The sequence below is a fragment of the Hemicordylus capensis genome, chromosome 1, assembly GCF_027244095.1.
Source record: "Hemicordylus capensis ecotype Gifberg chromosome 1, rHemCap1.1.pri, whole genome shotgun sequence".
NCBI classification, from domain to species: Eukaryota; Metazoa; Chordata; class Lepidosauria; order Squamata; family Cordylidae; genus Hemicordylus; species Hemicordylus capensis.
The window spans coordinates 403,845,741-403,861,508 of NC_069657.1; the positions used below are offsets into that span (position 1 = coordinate 403,845,741).

The 15,768-nt window shown below is 42.6% G+C and overlaps 1 protein-coding gene across 8 annotated transcripts in view; it reads left to right on the forward strand.

Annotated features, from left to right (window-relative positions):
* Positions 1 to 15,768, forward strand: part of BABAM2 (BRISC and BRCA1 A complex member 2) — a 224,658-nt gene that overhangs the window by 21,709 nt on the left and 187,181 nt on the right. For all 8 annotated transcript variants that reach the window (XR_008318845.1, XM_053305982.1, XM_053305967.1 and 5 more), the window contains exon 4: positions 4,745 to 4,839. Coding sequence is in view for 7 of the 8 variants with exons in the window: in XM_053305982.1 (XP_053161957.1) it covers positions 4,745 to 4,839 (95 nt within the window). In the remaining variant the exon portion in view is untranslated. The remainder of the gene's footprint in view (positions 1 to 4,744; positions 4,840 to 15,768) is intronic.

The following is a 15,768-nucleotide window of genomic DNA, read 5'->3' on the forward strand; positions in this document are numbered from 1 at the left end:
GCGGAAGTGTGACCTCATCCAGAACAGGCAGATCAAAATTGTCTCTCGAGTTTCGACTCCGCACAATGAGTACCTCCATCTTATCTGGATTCATTCTTACTTTGTTATCCCTCATGCAGACCATCACCGACTCCAGGCAGGCATTAGAGAGGTTATGCCCTCTCCTGATGATGCTGACATGGAGAAATAAATTTGAGTGTCATCAGCATTCTGATAGCACCCTGCACCAAATCTCCTGATGATCTCTCCCAGTGATTTCATTTAGATGTTAAACAACATCGGAGACAATATGGAGCCCTGAGGCACACCATATAAAAGTTCAGATTTTGAAGATGAGCAGTCTCCAAGGGACACCATCTGGAACCTGCCCGAGAGGTACGAGCAGAACCACCGCAAAGCAGTGCCTTCCACTCCCAACCCCCTCAGATGCTCCAGAAGGATACTATGGTCGATAGTATTGAAAGCCGCCAAGAGGTCCCAAAGGACCAGCAGAGTCACACTTCCTCTGTCAATTCCTTGTTGGAGATCACCCATCTGGCTGACCAAGGCAGTCTCCACCCCATAGCCTGCCCGAAAGCCAGTCTGAAATGAGTCAAGATAATCAGTTTCCTCCAAGGCTGTCTGGAGCTGGGAAGCCACGACCCTCTCAATTACCTTGCCCAGCCATGGAAGGTTGGAGACATGCCTGTAGTTGCTCAACTCAGAGGGATCCAAGGTAGGCTTCTTCAGCAGTGCTCTAATAATTGCCTCCTAAAGACAAGAAGGCATCCTACCTTCCCTCAGAGAAGCATTTATAATTTGTACCAGGCCCTCTACAACCACCCCCCTGGCAGATAGTATAAGCCATGTTGGCCAAGGGTCAGGAGAATAGGTGATAGGCCGCACCGTTCCAATCAGCTTGTCCACATCCTCAGGAGTCACAAACTGGAACTGATCCAACCTAACCACACAAGAGGAGTTACTGGACACCTCCACATCAGACCCTGAAGTAATTGTGGAGATGGAGTCTAAGTCTGCCCGAATATGAGAGATTTCCCCCACAAAGAATTCATTAAACACATCACAGTGAGTAATCGATGGTTCCAGATTCTGATTCAAGGGAGGAGGGGCATATACTAGGCCTCTCACAACCCTGAACAACTCTGCCGGACGTGAACTTGTGAATGCAATACAGGTAGAAAATAATCTCTGCTTTGCCACCCATATTGTCTGAGCATAGGTCTTCAAATGTGCTCTATATTGCAATCTGTCGTATTTGAGCCAAGTCTTTCTCCACTTGCGCTCCAGTCATTTACCTTGCCATTTCAGCCCCCATAGTTCTTCTGTAAAGCAAAGGACCAGTTTTGAAGTGGGTTGGAGAAGACGCTTAGGAGCAATAGCGTCTATTGCCCCGGTAAGTTTGCTGTTCCAATTCTCCACCAGTGCATCCACAGGCTCACTGGCAGAGCCAACACTAAATCTCTCCAAGGCTTCTTGAAATCCTGTTGGATCCCATAACCTTCTCAGGCAGACCATCCTAATAGGTCCCTGCGAAGGCGGGAAGTGATTGTGAGTCCAACTTTAACCAAATGGTGGTCCGTCCATGACAATGGGGAAATCACAGGATTCCTCATCTACAGAACAGCATTCTGATCAGAGTGAAAGACCAAATCAAGTGTGTGACCAGCAATGTGTATCGGTCCCGAGACCACTATGAGATAGGCCCATAGTTGTCATGGCTGCTATGAACTCCTGAGCCGCCCCGGACAAATTGGTCCCAAAATGAACATTGAAGTCCCCTAGCAGTGTGCTTATAACTGATTTAAGAAGTTTTGTCATTGAAAAAAAGCATTTCCTTGGATCTCTATTTCATGTTCTAGTGTATATGACAGCAATGTTAAATGCATTTATCAAATAAACTTTCAAGTTTTGCCATCTAAATTACTGTTTTTCATGCTTGGGTCATCTTATTCTGAATATTTTAACTCAGTCGAGTAACCCACCTTGTTGGCTTTCTAAAGGAATTAAAGCATCATAAATATTTTTAAAATGTTTGCTTGGAACAGTTTTGCAAGCATAGTTATGAGTGTGCACGTGGCCACACCCTGCAGATTGGATGTGTTGATACATCTGCACACTCTATAGGTCTTTGCACATCAGAGTCCTGAGAATTACTGGAATGCTTTAAAAGAAAAAAAAACTGCCTTTTGTTGCCAAGAAAATATGATGAGAATCTTAGTTAAAGGCCACTGTGGCCTCTATTAGACATTCAGGAGGGACTTGTGAAACATTCTAATCCGTACAAGGCAGAACTGCTCAGGGTTGTTAGAACTATCAATCCAGTGATAGGGAGGAAGTTCTGGGCGGATAGGGGCCAAATTGCAGTTGGTCCTAGCCAAGCTGGTGGAAGGGGGTCTCTTGCCTTGCCCTCTTTTCCCTTGCCTATTACAAAGGATCTGTTCCTCAAATCATCCTCAACTGGCTGGCGCCATTTTACTACCTTCAAGCAGCTGCTTGCTGGGCAGCTCCTGTTGAGATAGTGCATTACCAACTCCAGAGGCTATCTGCTTCTGTTACATTCCTTAATGTTCAGCTTTATTCTGTGGGTGAAATGACAGGAGGGAACTGAGAGTGGATGTAGTAAAATCTAGCTGTGTGTGTTGAGCCTATTGCAAGGTTCTTGTAATAGCCTTCAGGAATTAAGTGCCAGCTGGCGCAGTGTGAACATGAGATTATGCCATGGTTGAATGGTTGACATCCAGACTAAAGAAGTGCTTGTACAATGAACAAAATTGTGTTCTTGCAAGAAACCTGCATAATTGTCAAAGCTGTGCCCAAAGTTGCTTTCTTGCACAAATGGTCTCTGGAGTGTACCGTATTTACCCGAATAGAAGGCGACTCTGAATTTAAGATGATGCTTTAAAAGATAGGAATTAAATACAGGTTATATCTGTATTTATCCAAAAGAAAGAAGACTCGAATTCAAAACAGTCCCCCTATATTTTAATAGGAAAGAACTGGGGTTGGGGCTTATCTTGGATTTGAGTAAATACGATAAATGGGTGGGAGAAGAGGTTTCCTTGCAGGTTGGCCAAACTAAGGGATGTTTGCACTAGCACATCACGAGTCTGGATCGTATGCTCCAGGCTTAGTGCAACAGCCTTGTGCTAGAGCAACACATTTGTGCAAGCTCTTCTTTAGTCTAGATATCATTCACTGCCTTTCAAAGAAGAATGCTTACAGCCAAGTAAGCTTTCTGTGTCCAGCCATGGGTTCTAGGTAAGATAACTGGATATGAAAATCTAAAAAGCAAGACAGAAAATATTATAATTAACTTCACTCTATGGTGCTGACTCCTGCAACAACATTTTGAGTGATTTTAATTTTGGTGAACATGGTTAAAGACATCTGAACACTTGAGGCATTTTTTTAAACCATAGTTCAACTGTTCCATCAATACTGTTTTGATCTCTCACATTGTAAAACAGTAGAAATTCTATTGTAATACAATAAATTGCAGTAATCTTCTTGCATTAAAAATCAAGGAGAAATCTCTCATTCATCTGTACCTACTTATTTATATTCTACTACTTTTGCCTCCAGAGGTACTCAAGTTGTCTACCAGCGTCATAAAAACCAATATAGATAACCATTTAAAAACAAAATAAAATACAGTAAAGTGGTGATCCTCTTACTGCATATTTAGCAAGAGGAGAACAACTGTCCCTATCCAATTCTAGCACAGCATTCCTCCAGTGGTGGTGGTTGCTGTCTATCTTGTGTTTCTTTTTAGAGTGTGAGCCCTTTTGGGACAGGGAGGAGCCATCTTATCTCTTTTTTAATGTAAAATGCTTTGAAAACTTCTTTGCTGGAAAGCAGTATATACTGTACATAGTAGAAGTAGTAGTGGCAATAAAAAGCTATAGTTGAAGGCAGCATAGAGTTAGCCCTTATCCCTCCCAAAAACCTTCTGGAAAACCAGTAGTTTTTGCCCATTTCTGAAAGGAGAAGAGGGAAGGGGCCATAAAGTGGTGCAGCCACTGAAAATGTGCTGCTTCTGGCAATGACCTAACCATTGCTGGTAGTGGAACATGCAGTGAGGCCCCAGATGATAACCTGAGTATGTAGACTGTTTTGTATGGGAGCAGTGTTCCCTGTAGCAGAGATTCCCAGATGTTGTTGACTACAGCTCCCAGAATCCCCAGCTGCAATGACTTTTGCTTGGGGATTATGGGAGTTATAGTCATCAACATCTGGGAATCTTTGTTAGAGGGAACACTGTATGGGAGCTGGGGGACTTATTTACACTACGCTGGTTCTACACTCTTTGGAGATGCTTATAATTCAAAACCAGCCTGGATCGAGCTGGAAACCAGTGTAAACATCTCAACAGAGCTGTTATACTGTATGTGTAACATGATAGATACTAATTGGTAGTCCGGTGGTCACATTTTGGGCTACCTACAGTTTCCAAATAGTCTTTGAAGGCAGCCTTGTGTGGATGTATGTTTTTTTGTTGATAGTTGTAAATTTGTGGATGTATATTTTTTTGTTGATAGTTGTAAATTTCAGTTTAATATGAATCACAGATTTATAATGAAGCATCTCTGTGTTAGAACAGTATTTTGAGGTCTTACTAATACAAGAGATTCAGGGATCTTTTGTTGTGTAATTTGAAGATAAAAGTTCTATTAGAAAAAAAGCATTTATTGATTCCCACCTCTGATGGCAAAGTTAAGATATTTTCCATGCTTGCTTATTTTAGGGGATATAATTTTTAATGCCCATTATCCTGAGCTGCCACCTGACTTTATCTTTGGAGAAGATGCTGAATTCCTACCAGATCCTTCTGCCTTACACGTGAGTACATTTGCAGTGTATATCATTTTTATACTATGAACCCGTTTGGCTTTTTAACCATGGCCTTGAGGATCTGGAATGAGGTACATCTATCTACTACCTTGTTGTGTTTTTTTTAAGCAAACGTGAAGAGTTTACCTATACCAACAGACATTTGGTGGTAGAAGCAGGTTGAGGGGTGTGCACGAACCACAGTTCGCGCACCGGTTCAGCATGGGGAGGGGAGCGGGAGCTTTAAGAAAGCAGCTTCTTGCTGGGGCAGCGTTCAGCCTATGTACCCCCGAGTGACGTCAGCATGCACACGGCATCCATGCACGTGGTTGTTCTGGTTTTTGCCCTAGTTGTTTATAATTGATGCTTTCCTGGGTTTTATGTTGGTGTGGGATGTATTTACTCAATTTTGCTAATAATAATATGATGATCTTTTAATTGTTTGCCATGTTTTAACTTTTTGTTTGGAGAAATGGGCTATAAATGGGTGACAGTAATCATAATCAAGAGCTATGCTGAACAAAACCTGCTTGAGAGAGACTTTCATCTTGTATTTTTATTGCTCTTTTTGAACATATACCTCTGTTCCCCTTCTAATTTAAATGTCAATTACATGCATATGTGCTTAAAATACTTAAAGCAGGAGATAATGCCCATCTAGGTTCAAGCTGGTATATTATGTATATATTACTTCTAATGTTTCTGTGTATCAGATGGTAACTGAGAGGAAAAAATTAGCAAAGCATTATGTCCAAGGCCATACCCATGGATTTGATTTTCTGAGGGCTGTGGCTCTTCAGTGACAATTTAGGCCCTTCCTTGAATGTTTAGCTTTTTAATTTGTGGAAATATAAGGAAAGGTGTGCAGATAGAATGCTACGCAATTGCTCACTAAGAACTAAAACTGCTCCTATCTTCCAGTGTCCTGGCTGATGAATGAAAGGCAGTGAGTTAACTGATACGCTCTAGGCGCGTCTTATAAAGTGTGTAATACATTTTATTTTAACATTGTAACACAGTTAAATAATGTAAGCTAGGTTCTGGTTGTCCTGCGTTGATTCTCTCCCTAACCCTGCTGTACCTTTCGGGGACCCCCCCACCACCACATCATAAATAGGTCTCAGCCAGAGGTTTTATGGCTTAAGCTTGCCTTCAGTGAAGATGGCATGGATTTCACAAGAATTTGTTTATGGTAACAGAAAGTGGCGTAAGTTAGGCTGAACATTGGCAAAGGTCCTGTATTAATACCTTGAAGCATGGAAACCAAGTGAGGGTGTATGTTCCATCATGCCAGGCAAGACTGAAAGCTGTAGAGTTAAGAGATTGTGCTCTAATATAAACAGGAACATGCTTTGGGGAAGGGAGGACATACGAGTCAAATACTTTAGATGGATAATATTTTGCTAATTGGCAGCATTATAATCAGAGGTGTATCTAGGGAAAATAGCGCCTAGGGCAAGCACTGAAATTGTGCCCCCTGACACCCATCTTTCAGATAACTTTCCCATTATATCAGCTCAAAAATACAAGTCAAGCCCGTTAATCTTTTAATATTTCAAAAACTATTTAGCAGTGGACATAGCCAGACCAAAAAATGCTGGAAAACTACAAATTTCAGGTATGCTGGGGCTCATGAAATACCTAAATACTATGTGGAGGTGTACTTGGAAAACTAAACAGAAGTGCCTGTCTAATTCTCTACTATGCATTGCAGTATCACCATTACATAAGTTTTAAAAATAAATGGAGAATTTGACTTTTCCCAGATACGCTGAAAATAATTAAAGGATATGCAGAGTAAACTGTGTCACTGCTTGGAATCTATTCTAATATTTCAGAAAGACAATTAAAATGAGAGAAAGAGAGCAAGAAACTCCCAGTGGGCCTTAATACTAAGAATTTCACACTGATTCAAAGACAAACTTACCATTAATAGCCATATTATTAAGACATCACATTTAACCAGGGGCGTAACAAGGCTGGAGTGGGCCCAGAGATAAAACTTTAAAATGGGCCCCTCGCTGATACACACACACACACACACACACACACACACACACACACACACTTCACAATATATAGTCATGTTACTTGCCTCTGGGGGCCCCCTCGAGGCGTGGGGACCCCCAGGCAGCCGCCTCCCCTTGCCTAATAGTAGTTATGCCCCTGCATTTAACTCACTTATCCCAAGAAGCAAAGTAAGAGTAAATGAATACAATCCTAGCTCATAAGCTTCAGCTCAGTATTCACAAGCCCTGTTTCTCTGTACATAGTGCCAATCTGAATATGTCTACAGTGACTTATATTATATGTGTGTGTGTGTGTGTGTGTGTGTGTGTGTGTGTGTATATATTTTCTTTCCTGTAGCCCCTTCGGGGGGGGGGCTTCCTAAAGGCCATGGGGGGCATCTGCAAAGGTCCCCCCCCCGCTGGCCTCTAGGGCCTCTCAGGGACCATTTGAGCATGTGCAGTGGCCATTTTAAAAAATATATATATTTTTAAAATGGCTGCTGAAAACAAAATGGTGTATGCTCAAATGGCCTCTGCAAGGCCTGGAATGGCCTAGGGCCTTACAGAGGCCATTTGAGCATGCACGGTGGCCATTTTGTTTTCGGTGGCCATTTTTTTAAAAAAAATTAATTTAAAAAAATGGCACCCCCTTCAAGTGGTGCCCGGGGCACGTGCCCTGCCTGCCCTACCCTAGATACGCCCCCCATCATAATAATTTTCACGATTGCTGAAAACTGCAGCCAAAATTTGGATGTGATTGTGTAAAGTACAAAACAGATTATCCTTGTCTTGAAGAGCTGATTTAATATTCGTCTATATGGCTTATATTAATTCATGGTTGAGGTTTATGGTGGGAAAGAGACTATACTGTGGCCAAGCATGTGGAAACACTACAGCATATAAGAAGGAATAGCACAACCTTTTACCTTGAAAACTTCAGTTTTTTATGTTTTTAATAATGACTAAGGAATGTATTTTTGGATGTATTCTGTCCTTTTGTTCTGCCATATGTATTTTGCCAATCGAATTCAAGTATCATGATCAGTTTTTGTGTTTTCTGTCATAGAAAATGCAAACTGATGTGGTACTCTTATATAAAAGTTTGCCTTATTCCATGTGCTTGTGTGTGAGTGAGTGAGAGTTTGGGGCGGTGGGGTTATTTGCAAGTTATGCTTGCAAATGCTGGAGGACTTTGACATTGTTACAATGTCACAGTGTTACAAGGTTAGTAGAGCAATTGGTCGGTCCTTCCTTCCTTATATTTTTATACCGTCTGATATATACATCTCTAGGCGGTGTATAAAATTTAAAATAATATTTGCAAATCAGCACAGATTAAAATACACAAAACAATTAAAACAGTAGCATAAAACAGAAATAAGAGTGGCATAAAACAATTATTAAAATAAATTGTTAAAACTAATTCTAATTAAAAGCCTGTGAGAACAGGTGAGTGAGTCTTGAGGGTCTTCCTGAAAACAGAGAAGGAGATGCTCTTATTTCAACAGGGAGCATATTCCAAAGCTCCAGGGCAGCCACAGAAAAAGCCCAGTCTTGGGTCACCACCAAATGAGCCAGTGGCAACTGTAACCGGACCTCTCCAGAAGGTTGTAACAGTCGGCAATGTTCATGACAAAGGAGGCACTCTTTTAAGTACCCTGGACCCAAGCCATTGTTCTTTGTGGCGCTGTTAGATTTTCTTGCTATCATTATTAAACAATACTGACTTCATCACTGTTAGGATTATTTGATATCTCTGTTAAATTGCTTTGAGTATAATTGTTTAGTATTCTGGTCATTATCTAGGGATGTGCATGAACATGTTTGGGGGCTGAGGGGGTCATTTAAGGCACAGGGAAGGCACTCTTACCACCACCACCACCCCTGCCACATTTTCTCCTCCAGCGCTCTCCCCAAAATCGCTGCCACAGGGCTTCAACACCTTTTTGCAGCCCCAGTCAGCATCCTACCGGAAGTGGCCAATGTGCATGCATGCGCATTGGCCACTTAGGTCACTGGCTGGGGCTGCAAGGAGGCATGCTGCAGCCCCATGGCAGCGATTTTGGGGAATAATTATACCTTCGGATATACCAGTGGGATAATCATACCTTCCCCAAGCCTTAAAGAAACCCCTCCTTGCCTCCTTGTGCACATCCCTACCATTATCTAGCCCACTCACGGTGTGAAGGCACATAATAGAGCCCCTGGTGGCGCAGTGGTAAAACTGCCGCCCTGTAACCAGAAGGTTACAAGTTCGATCCTGACCAGGGGCTCAAGGTTGACTCAGCCTTCCATCCTTCCGAGGTCGGTAAAATGAGTACCCAGAATGTTGGGGGGCAATATGCTAAATCATTGTAAACCGCTTAGAGAGCTTCGGCTATAAAGCGGTATATAAATGTAAGTGCTATTGCTGAAATTAAGCTGGTCTGGTCAGTACCTGGATGGGAGACCACCTGCACATCCTTGTTGTGCACCATTTTGAATTCCATGATGGAAGAATGTGGGGGGTGGTATACAGATAACCAGTAGGGAAACTCCTGTCAGCATTTGTGTTACAAGGTGTGCTCATACTTCCTACTAATACCATATTTAAGACAGAACATTAGTCATTGTCTTAAACATGCATTTGATGATGTGGGCTCCTGCCAATCAAAGGCTGATTCAAAATATATTTGTTAATATTTAAGGTACAACTGGAATCTTTATTTGGTGGATAGTGTTTTTCTATAATAAATTAACATAGTTTCCCCTAGGGCAGTTCCAAAATAGTTGAAAATGGGAAGAAATTTACATCAGAACATCTAGTGTAGATATTCTTAAATAGCTGAAAGTTTTATTTCATATCAAACAAATCCTCATAATTTTAAATAGAAAACAAAAATTTCAAGTTACCGTAGTTTGTATGTGTCCTTCTTAATGCTACAACTTAGGTTCACCCAGTGAGATTGACTAGCAGTAGATTTAGGACAGAAAATACTTTGTGTGATGCATAATGGTTGTAATCACTGCCATGAGATGCAGTCCTGAGCTTTAGGTTATATCCCTTTTTAAAGGATTGGACAGATTCATAGACCTACCATTTAGGTATAATGGCTAATATCCATTTACAGAGTAATCCTCTGTATACAAAGGCTGGAGTAAAATAATGTGGGGGCGGGGGCGGGGCAATTATTGCTTTCATACCATACTTGTGGACTTCCTGAGAACATCTGACTGGGGCACAGGATGCTGGACTGGAAGGATCTTTAATCAGATCCCACTGGGCTGCTCTTATGGTCTTAAAATTGGTGCTGTGCACAAAAAGATTATGAATTCAACTGTGTTCTAGCTGATTTCCATCTTCCGTATGGTGCACTTAAACCATTGTTGGCCACAGAATTTTCAGAAGTACATCAACACATTGGTTTTAACTATTCTCACAAGATCTGTAGCTCTGTTTAGTTCCTGTCCCTTGCTGTAAATTGTAAATCCTTCAAATAATTTGCATGAGCAGTTACAGTATCTCCTTATAGAAATACAGGTCTCTGAAAGTCAAAGGATAGCTTTCTCTGAATCAAAGTTGCTTCATTTTTTAACGCCCATCACTTGTATAAACAGTTCCAAAGTTATCTCCAAGGTTGAAATATGTGTTGTGAGATGGAGGACGTCTCTCTCGGATGTGCTCTCTTACATATAATCTACCCTCTCCACCATATCTTCACCTCCTCCCATTGCTGAGGTCAACTCTCTGTGAGTTATCTTTCTCCACCTGGTGAACACAGTGTGGTGCTCTAGGAGGTGCAGAGCTGCTTCCCATGAACATAAGAACAGCCCTGCTGGATCAGGCCCAAGGCCCATCTAGTCCAGCATCCTGTTTCGCACAGTGGCCGACCAGATGCCGCTGGAAGCCACAGACAGGAGTTGAGGGCGTGCCCTCTCTTCTGCCATTACTCCCCTGCAACTGGTACTCAGAGGCACCCTGCCCTTGAGGCTGGAGGTGGCCCACAGCCCTCCGACTAGTAGCCATTGATAGACCTCTCCTCCATGAAGTCATCCAAACCCCTCTTAAAACCATCCAGGTTTTTGGCTGTCACCACGTCCTGTGGCAGAGAGTTCCACAAGTGGATCACGAGTTGTGTGAAAAACTACTTCCGTTTGTTGGTCCTAGACCTCCTGGCAATCAATTTCATGGAGTGACCCCTGGTTCTAGTGTTGTGTGAGAGGGAAAAGAATCTCTCTCTCTCTCCACTTACTCCACACCATGCATGGCCTTATAGACCTCTATCATGTCTCCCCGCAGTTGTCTTTTTTCAAAACTAAAAAGCCCCAGGTGTTGTAGTCTTGCCTCATAAGAAAGGTGCTCTAGGCCCCTGATCATCTTGGTTGCCCTCTTCTGTACCTTCTCCAGTTCAACAATGTCCTTTTTAAGATGTGGTGACCAGAATTGTACGCAGTACTCCAAGTGTGGTCGCACCATAGTTTTGTATAAGGGCATTATAATGTTAGCCGTTTTATTTTCAAGCCCCTTTCTAATGATCCCTAGTATTGAATTTGCCTTTTTCACAGCTGCCGCACATTGAGTTGACACTTTCAACGAGCTATCCACCACAACCCCAAGATCCCTCTCCTGGTCCGTCACCGACAGCTCGGATCCCATCAGCATATATTTGAAGTTGGGTTTTTTCATCCCAATGTGCATCACTTTACACTTGCTAACATTGAACCGCATTTGCCATTTTGTCGCCCACTCCCCCAGTTTGGAGAGATCCTTTGGAGCTGCTCACAATCTGTTTTGGATTTCACTACCCGGAAGAGTTTGGTATCATCTGCAAATTTGGCCACATCGCTGCTTACCCCTGCTTCTAGATCATTTATGAGTAAATTAAAAAGCACCAGTCCCAGTACAGATGCCTGGGGGACCCCACTTCTTACTTCCCTCCATTGTGAAAACTCTCCATTTATACCTACCCTCTGTTTCCTGTCTTTCAACCAGTTAGCAATCCACACATGTACTTGTCCCTTTATCCCATGACAGCTAAGTTTCCTCAGGAGTCTTTGATGAGGAACTTTGTCAAAAGCTTTGTGGAAGTCCAGGTAGACTATGTCAACTGGATCACCTTGATCCACACACTCGTTGACACTCTCAAAGAAGTCCAAAAGGTTGGTGAGGCAAGATTTACCTTTGCGGAAGCCGTGCTGGCTCACTCCCAGAAAGGCCTGTTCTTTACAATTTTATCCTTGAGGATGCTTTCCATCAATTTGCCTGGAACGGACGTTAGGCTAACTGGCCTGTAATTTCCCAGATCGCCCCTGGATCCCTTTTTGAAAATCGGTGTTACATTTGCTACTCTCCAGTCCTCTGGTACAGAGCCCGATTTCAGCGATAAGTTAAATATTTTAGCAAGAAGGTCGGCAATTTCACATTTGAGTTCTTTGAGGACTCTTGGATGGATGCCATCCGGCCCTGGTGATTTGTTAGCTTTCAGTTTTTCCAGACAGTTTAGAACATCATCCCTTGTCACTTCTATCTGACTCAGCTCTCTAGCCTCCATCCCTAAAAAGTCTGGTTCAGGAGCAGGTATATGCTCAGTATCCTCTTCCGTGAAGACAGATGCACAGAACTCATTCAGCTTCTCTGCAACCTCCATATCCTCCTTAATAATCCCTTTCACTCCCTCATTGTCTAATGGTCCAACTGCCTCCCTGGCAGGTTTCCTGCTTCTGATGTACTTAAAGAAGTTTTTGTTATTCCCCTTGATACTTTTGGCTAAATGTTCCTCAAACTCTCTTTTTGCCTCCCTTCTTGTCACCCTGCATTTCTTTTGCCAGAGTTTGTGTTCCTTTCTGTTCTCTTTGTTTGGACGGGCTTTCCAATTTTGGAAGGAAGTCTTCTTCCCTTTTATGGCTTCCTTGACGGTACCTGTTAGCCATGCTGGCATCCTCCTGGACTTAGTGGTACCTTTCCTCCTTTTGGGTTTACAATCTAACTGGGCTTCTAGTATTATGGTTTTGAGTAAACTCCATGCACTCTGGAGCGAAGTGACTCAGCTTTCTTTTCACCATACTCCTCATTTTGGAGACGTATCCTCTTCTGAAATTCAAAATGTCTGTGTTAGACATCCTTGGTGATTCTCTCCCTGCATGTATGCTGAAATTGATGGCACTGTGGTCACTGTTCCCTAAATGGTCGATGTCACTGACGTCACGCACCAGCTCCTGGGTGTCACTCAGAATTAGATCTAAGGTCGCCTTCTCTCTGGTTGGTTCCGTGACCAACTGTTCTAGGGCACAGTCATTTAGCGTATCTAGAATTTTGACCTCTTTGTCCTGACTTGAATGTGAATTTACCCAGTCTATGTGTGGGTAGTTGAAATCACCCATAATTACAGCCCTGTCTCTCCTTGACGCCTCCCTGATTTCCTCCTGCAACTCCCAGTCACTGTCGGCATTTTGATCCAGAGGGCGATAGCACGTCCCCAGTAGCACGTTCCCTTTCAGGCCTTGTATAGTCACCCACAGGGTTTCTGTGGAGGACTCCAGTCCACTTAGGTTTTCTAGCTTGTTAGGTTCTATCCCTTCTTTAACATACAGTGCTACCCCTCCTCCAAGGCGCCCCTCCCTGTCCTTTCTATAGAGTTTATACCCAGGGATAACAGTGTCCCACCGGTTCTCACTGTTCTACCATGTTTCTGTTATGCCCACTATGTCTATTTCTTTGTTAACAACCAAGCACTCCAGATCACCCGTCTTGGCTTGGAGGCTTCTGGCATTGGCATACAAGCACCTATACACTGAATCTCTCACCTGATGTATGCTATTATTTTGACTCTTTGACCTGCTGGCACAGGCTCCCATCTGCTCTTTATGCAGTTCTGCTCTGTCCCCTTCTGTTTTATTTGAATTCTTTGCAGCCTCACACTTTAAAGGATGGCTTTTGCCAAACAGGATACTGCCCAGCTCCCATCGGCTGTTCCCCAGGTGTCATTTTAAAAGCTGCTCTGCAACCTTTTTGATTTTAAGCGCCAGCAGTCTGGTTCCATCTTGGTTCAAGTGCAGCCCGTCCCTTTTGTACAGGCCTTGCTTGCCCCAAAATGTGTCCCAGTGCCTAACAAATCTAAACCCCTCCGCCCGGCACCAGCGTCTGATCCACGCATTGAAACCCCTGGCAGCCTTCTTTTGTATGCCAATTAGTTTTTCACCCCAGTGAGTGGAAAATCTCAAGGCTGTCCTCATGTACAGAGCAAATATGCAGGATTGTTTATCTAATATGAGTAATAGAAGAGGGAGAATTCCTAAAACATTGGCTTGTATACAAGAGTTACTTAGTCACAGAGTGTACAAAACATGGGACGGGCACGGAAACACCTCACATCAGAGTTCTGTTTGCAAATACTATGGATTAGCATTTTAAAAAATATAATATAACTAGCTGTCCTGGGTGCAGAGCATCTGCACCTCCAGTTCTCCCTCGTTCTCAGCCCCCCTCCTTCGTTCTCAGCCCTCCCCACTTCTCTTCTCTCCTCCCCCCAATGTGTTTTGGTCTCTGGCTGGCCACCTGGCCAGCCATTTCTTTCCAGCCACCTGCCGCTTTCTCACACACACCCCCGGCTGTTGCCGCTTTCTCTTTCCCCCTGCCGCCGCCGTTTTCTCCCTCCCTCCCCCGTGCCATTGCTTTTGCTTTCTCTCTCCCTGTTGCCACTCGTTTCTCTCCCCACCTGCCTGCCTGCCAGCCAGTGTTCTCTCTAATTTTTTTTTCATCTGTGTGTGGAATGACTTTTGTTCTGGGCGGCAATATCAAGGCAGTGTGTGTACATGTGCATTCAGAGTAGGGCCTTCCTGATTCAACCTGAGTGGGATCTAAAACTAACTGAGTGGACATCAGGAATTGTTTGAGTGCATACACATGCGTACGCCTTAGAGGGAACAGTGCTGCTTGCACATTTGTTGGCCTGTCCGTTGGCCTTATGTTCCCCGCCTCTACAGCTTTCCTCTCCCCCTCCCCCACTCATGAACTCTCACGAGAGCTGCCACACATGGGATTAGCAGCGGGTATATCTAAGAGAATTATATAGAGAGATGCAGTGAATTGCATTATATTTATTTTTTTAATGAAAAAACATTTTAATACAATAATATATTATATAATTGTAACAAAGAAAACAAAGCGTAAGGGTGCATCATCATTACATTTTGAATTCCAAAAAGTAATAATCAGAATCCATCACTGTACAATTTTTTTAAAAAAAGAATAAAATATTTCAAAAATGAAAGATGCTTAGAATTTTATTTTGGCACTAGAATTTAATGGGCTCACCATAACAAATGTGCTCTCTTTTAACTTGCAGAAATTTCAGGACAGTGCTGAATGGCTCAGGGGAAAGGCAGCATCTTATTATCTTCTAGAAGCACATGTTGGAAGAAATGCCTTCCCTTTTCTTATTATCTAATGAGAAATCATTTAAATTAACAGATCTGTGTCCTTTAGGTTTAAATTACTGGAGCATAATCATTTTTCTGGAGAGAAAGTCACTAATTGCTTGTGAATATGCAAGTAGAAGACTTAATATTCTTAACTGGCATCCACTAATCAGGCAAATTAAGCCTAGGAATCATTTCAAAATAATGCAACTTCTGTTCTTTTTGGAAGAGAAAGGGGATCCCTTTAATTTGAAAAGGTTTTTCTGTATAGCATTATTTGGCCTTGATTTCATAATTGGAATGGACACACATCTAAAATCCACTTATGGTATAATTGCAAAACTTCTCTTCCTTATCATGACCTATTCAAAGTACGCTTCCTCAAAAGTAAGTCCTGGCTAGTTTCAGTAGTACTTATTTTTAAGTGAGTGAATTTGGAGTGGGGTATTAAAACCATTTCATATTAGAAAAGCAAGTAATACTAGCAAACTCTTGATGGAATGTAGTTTAAGGGAACACATTTCAAGGCCAC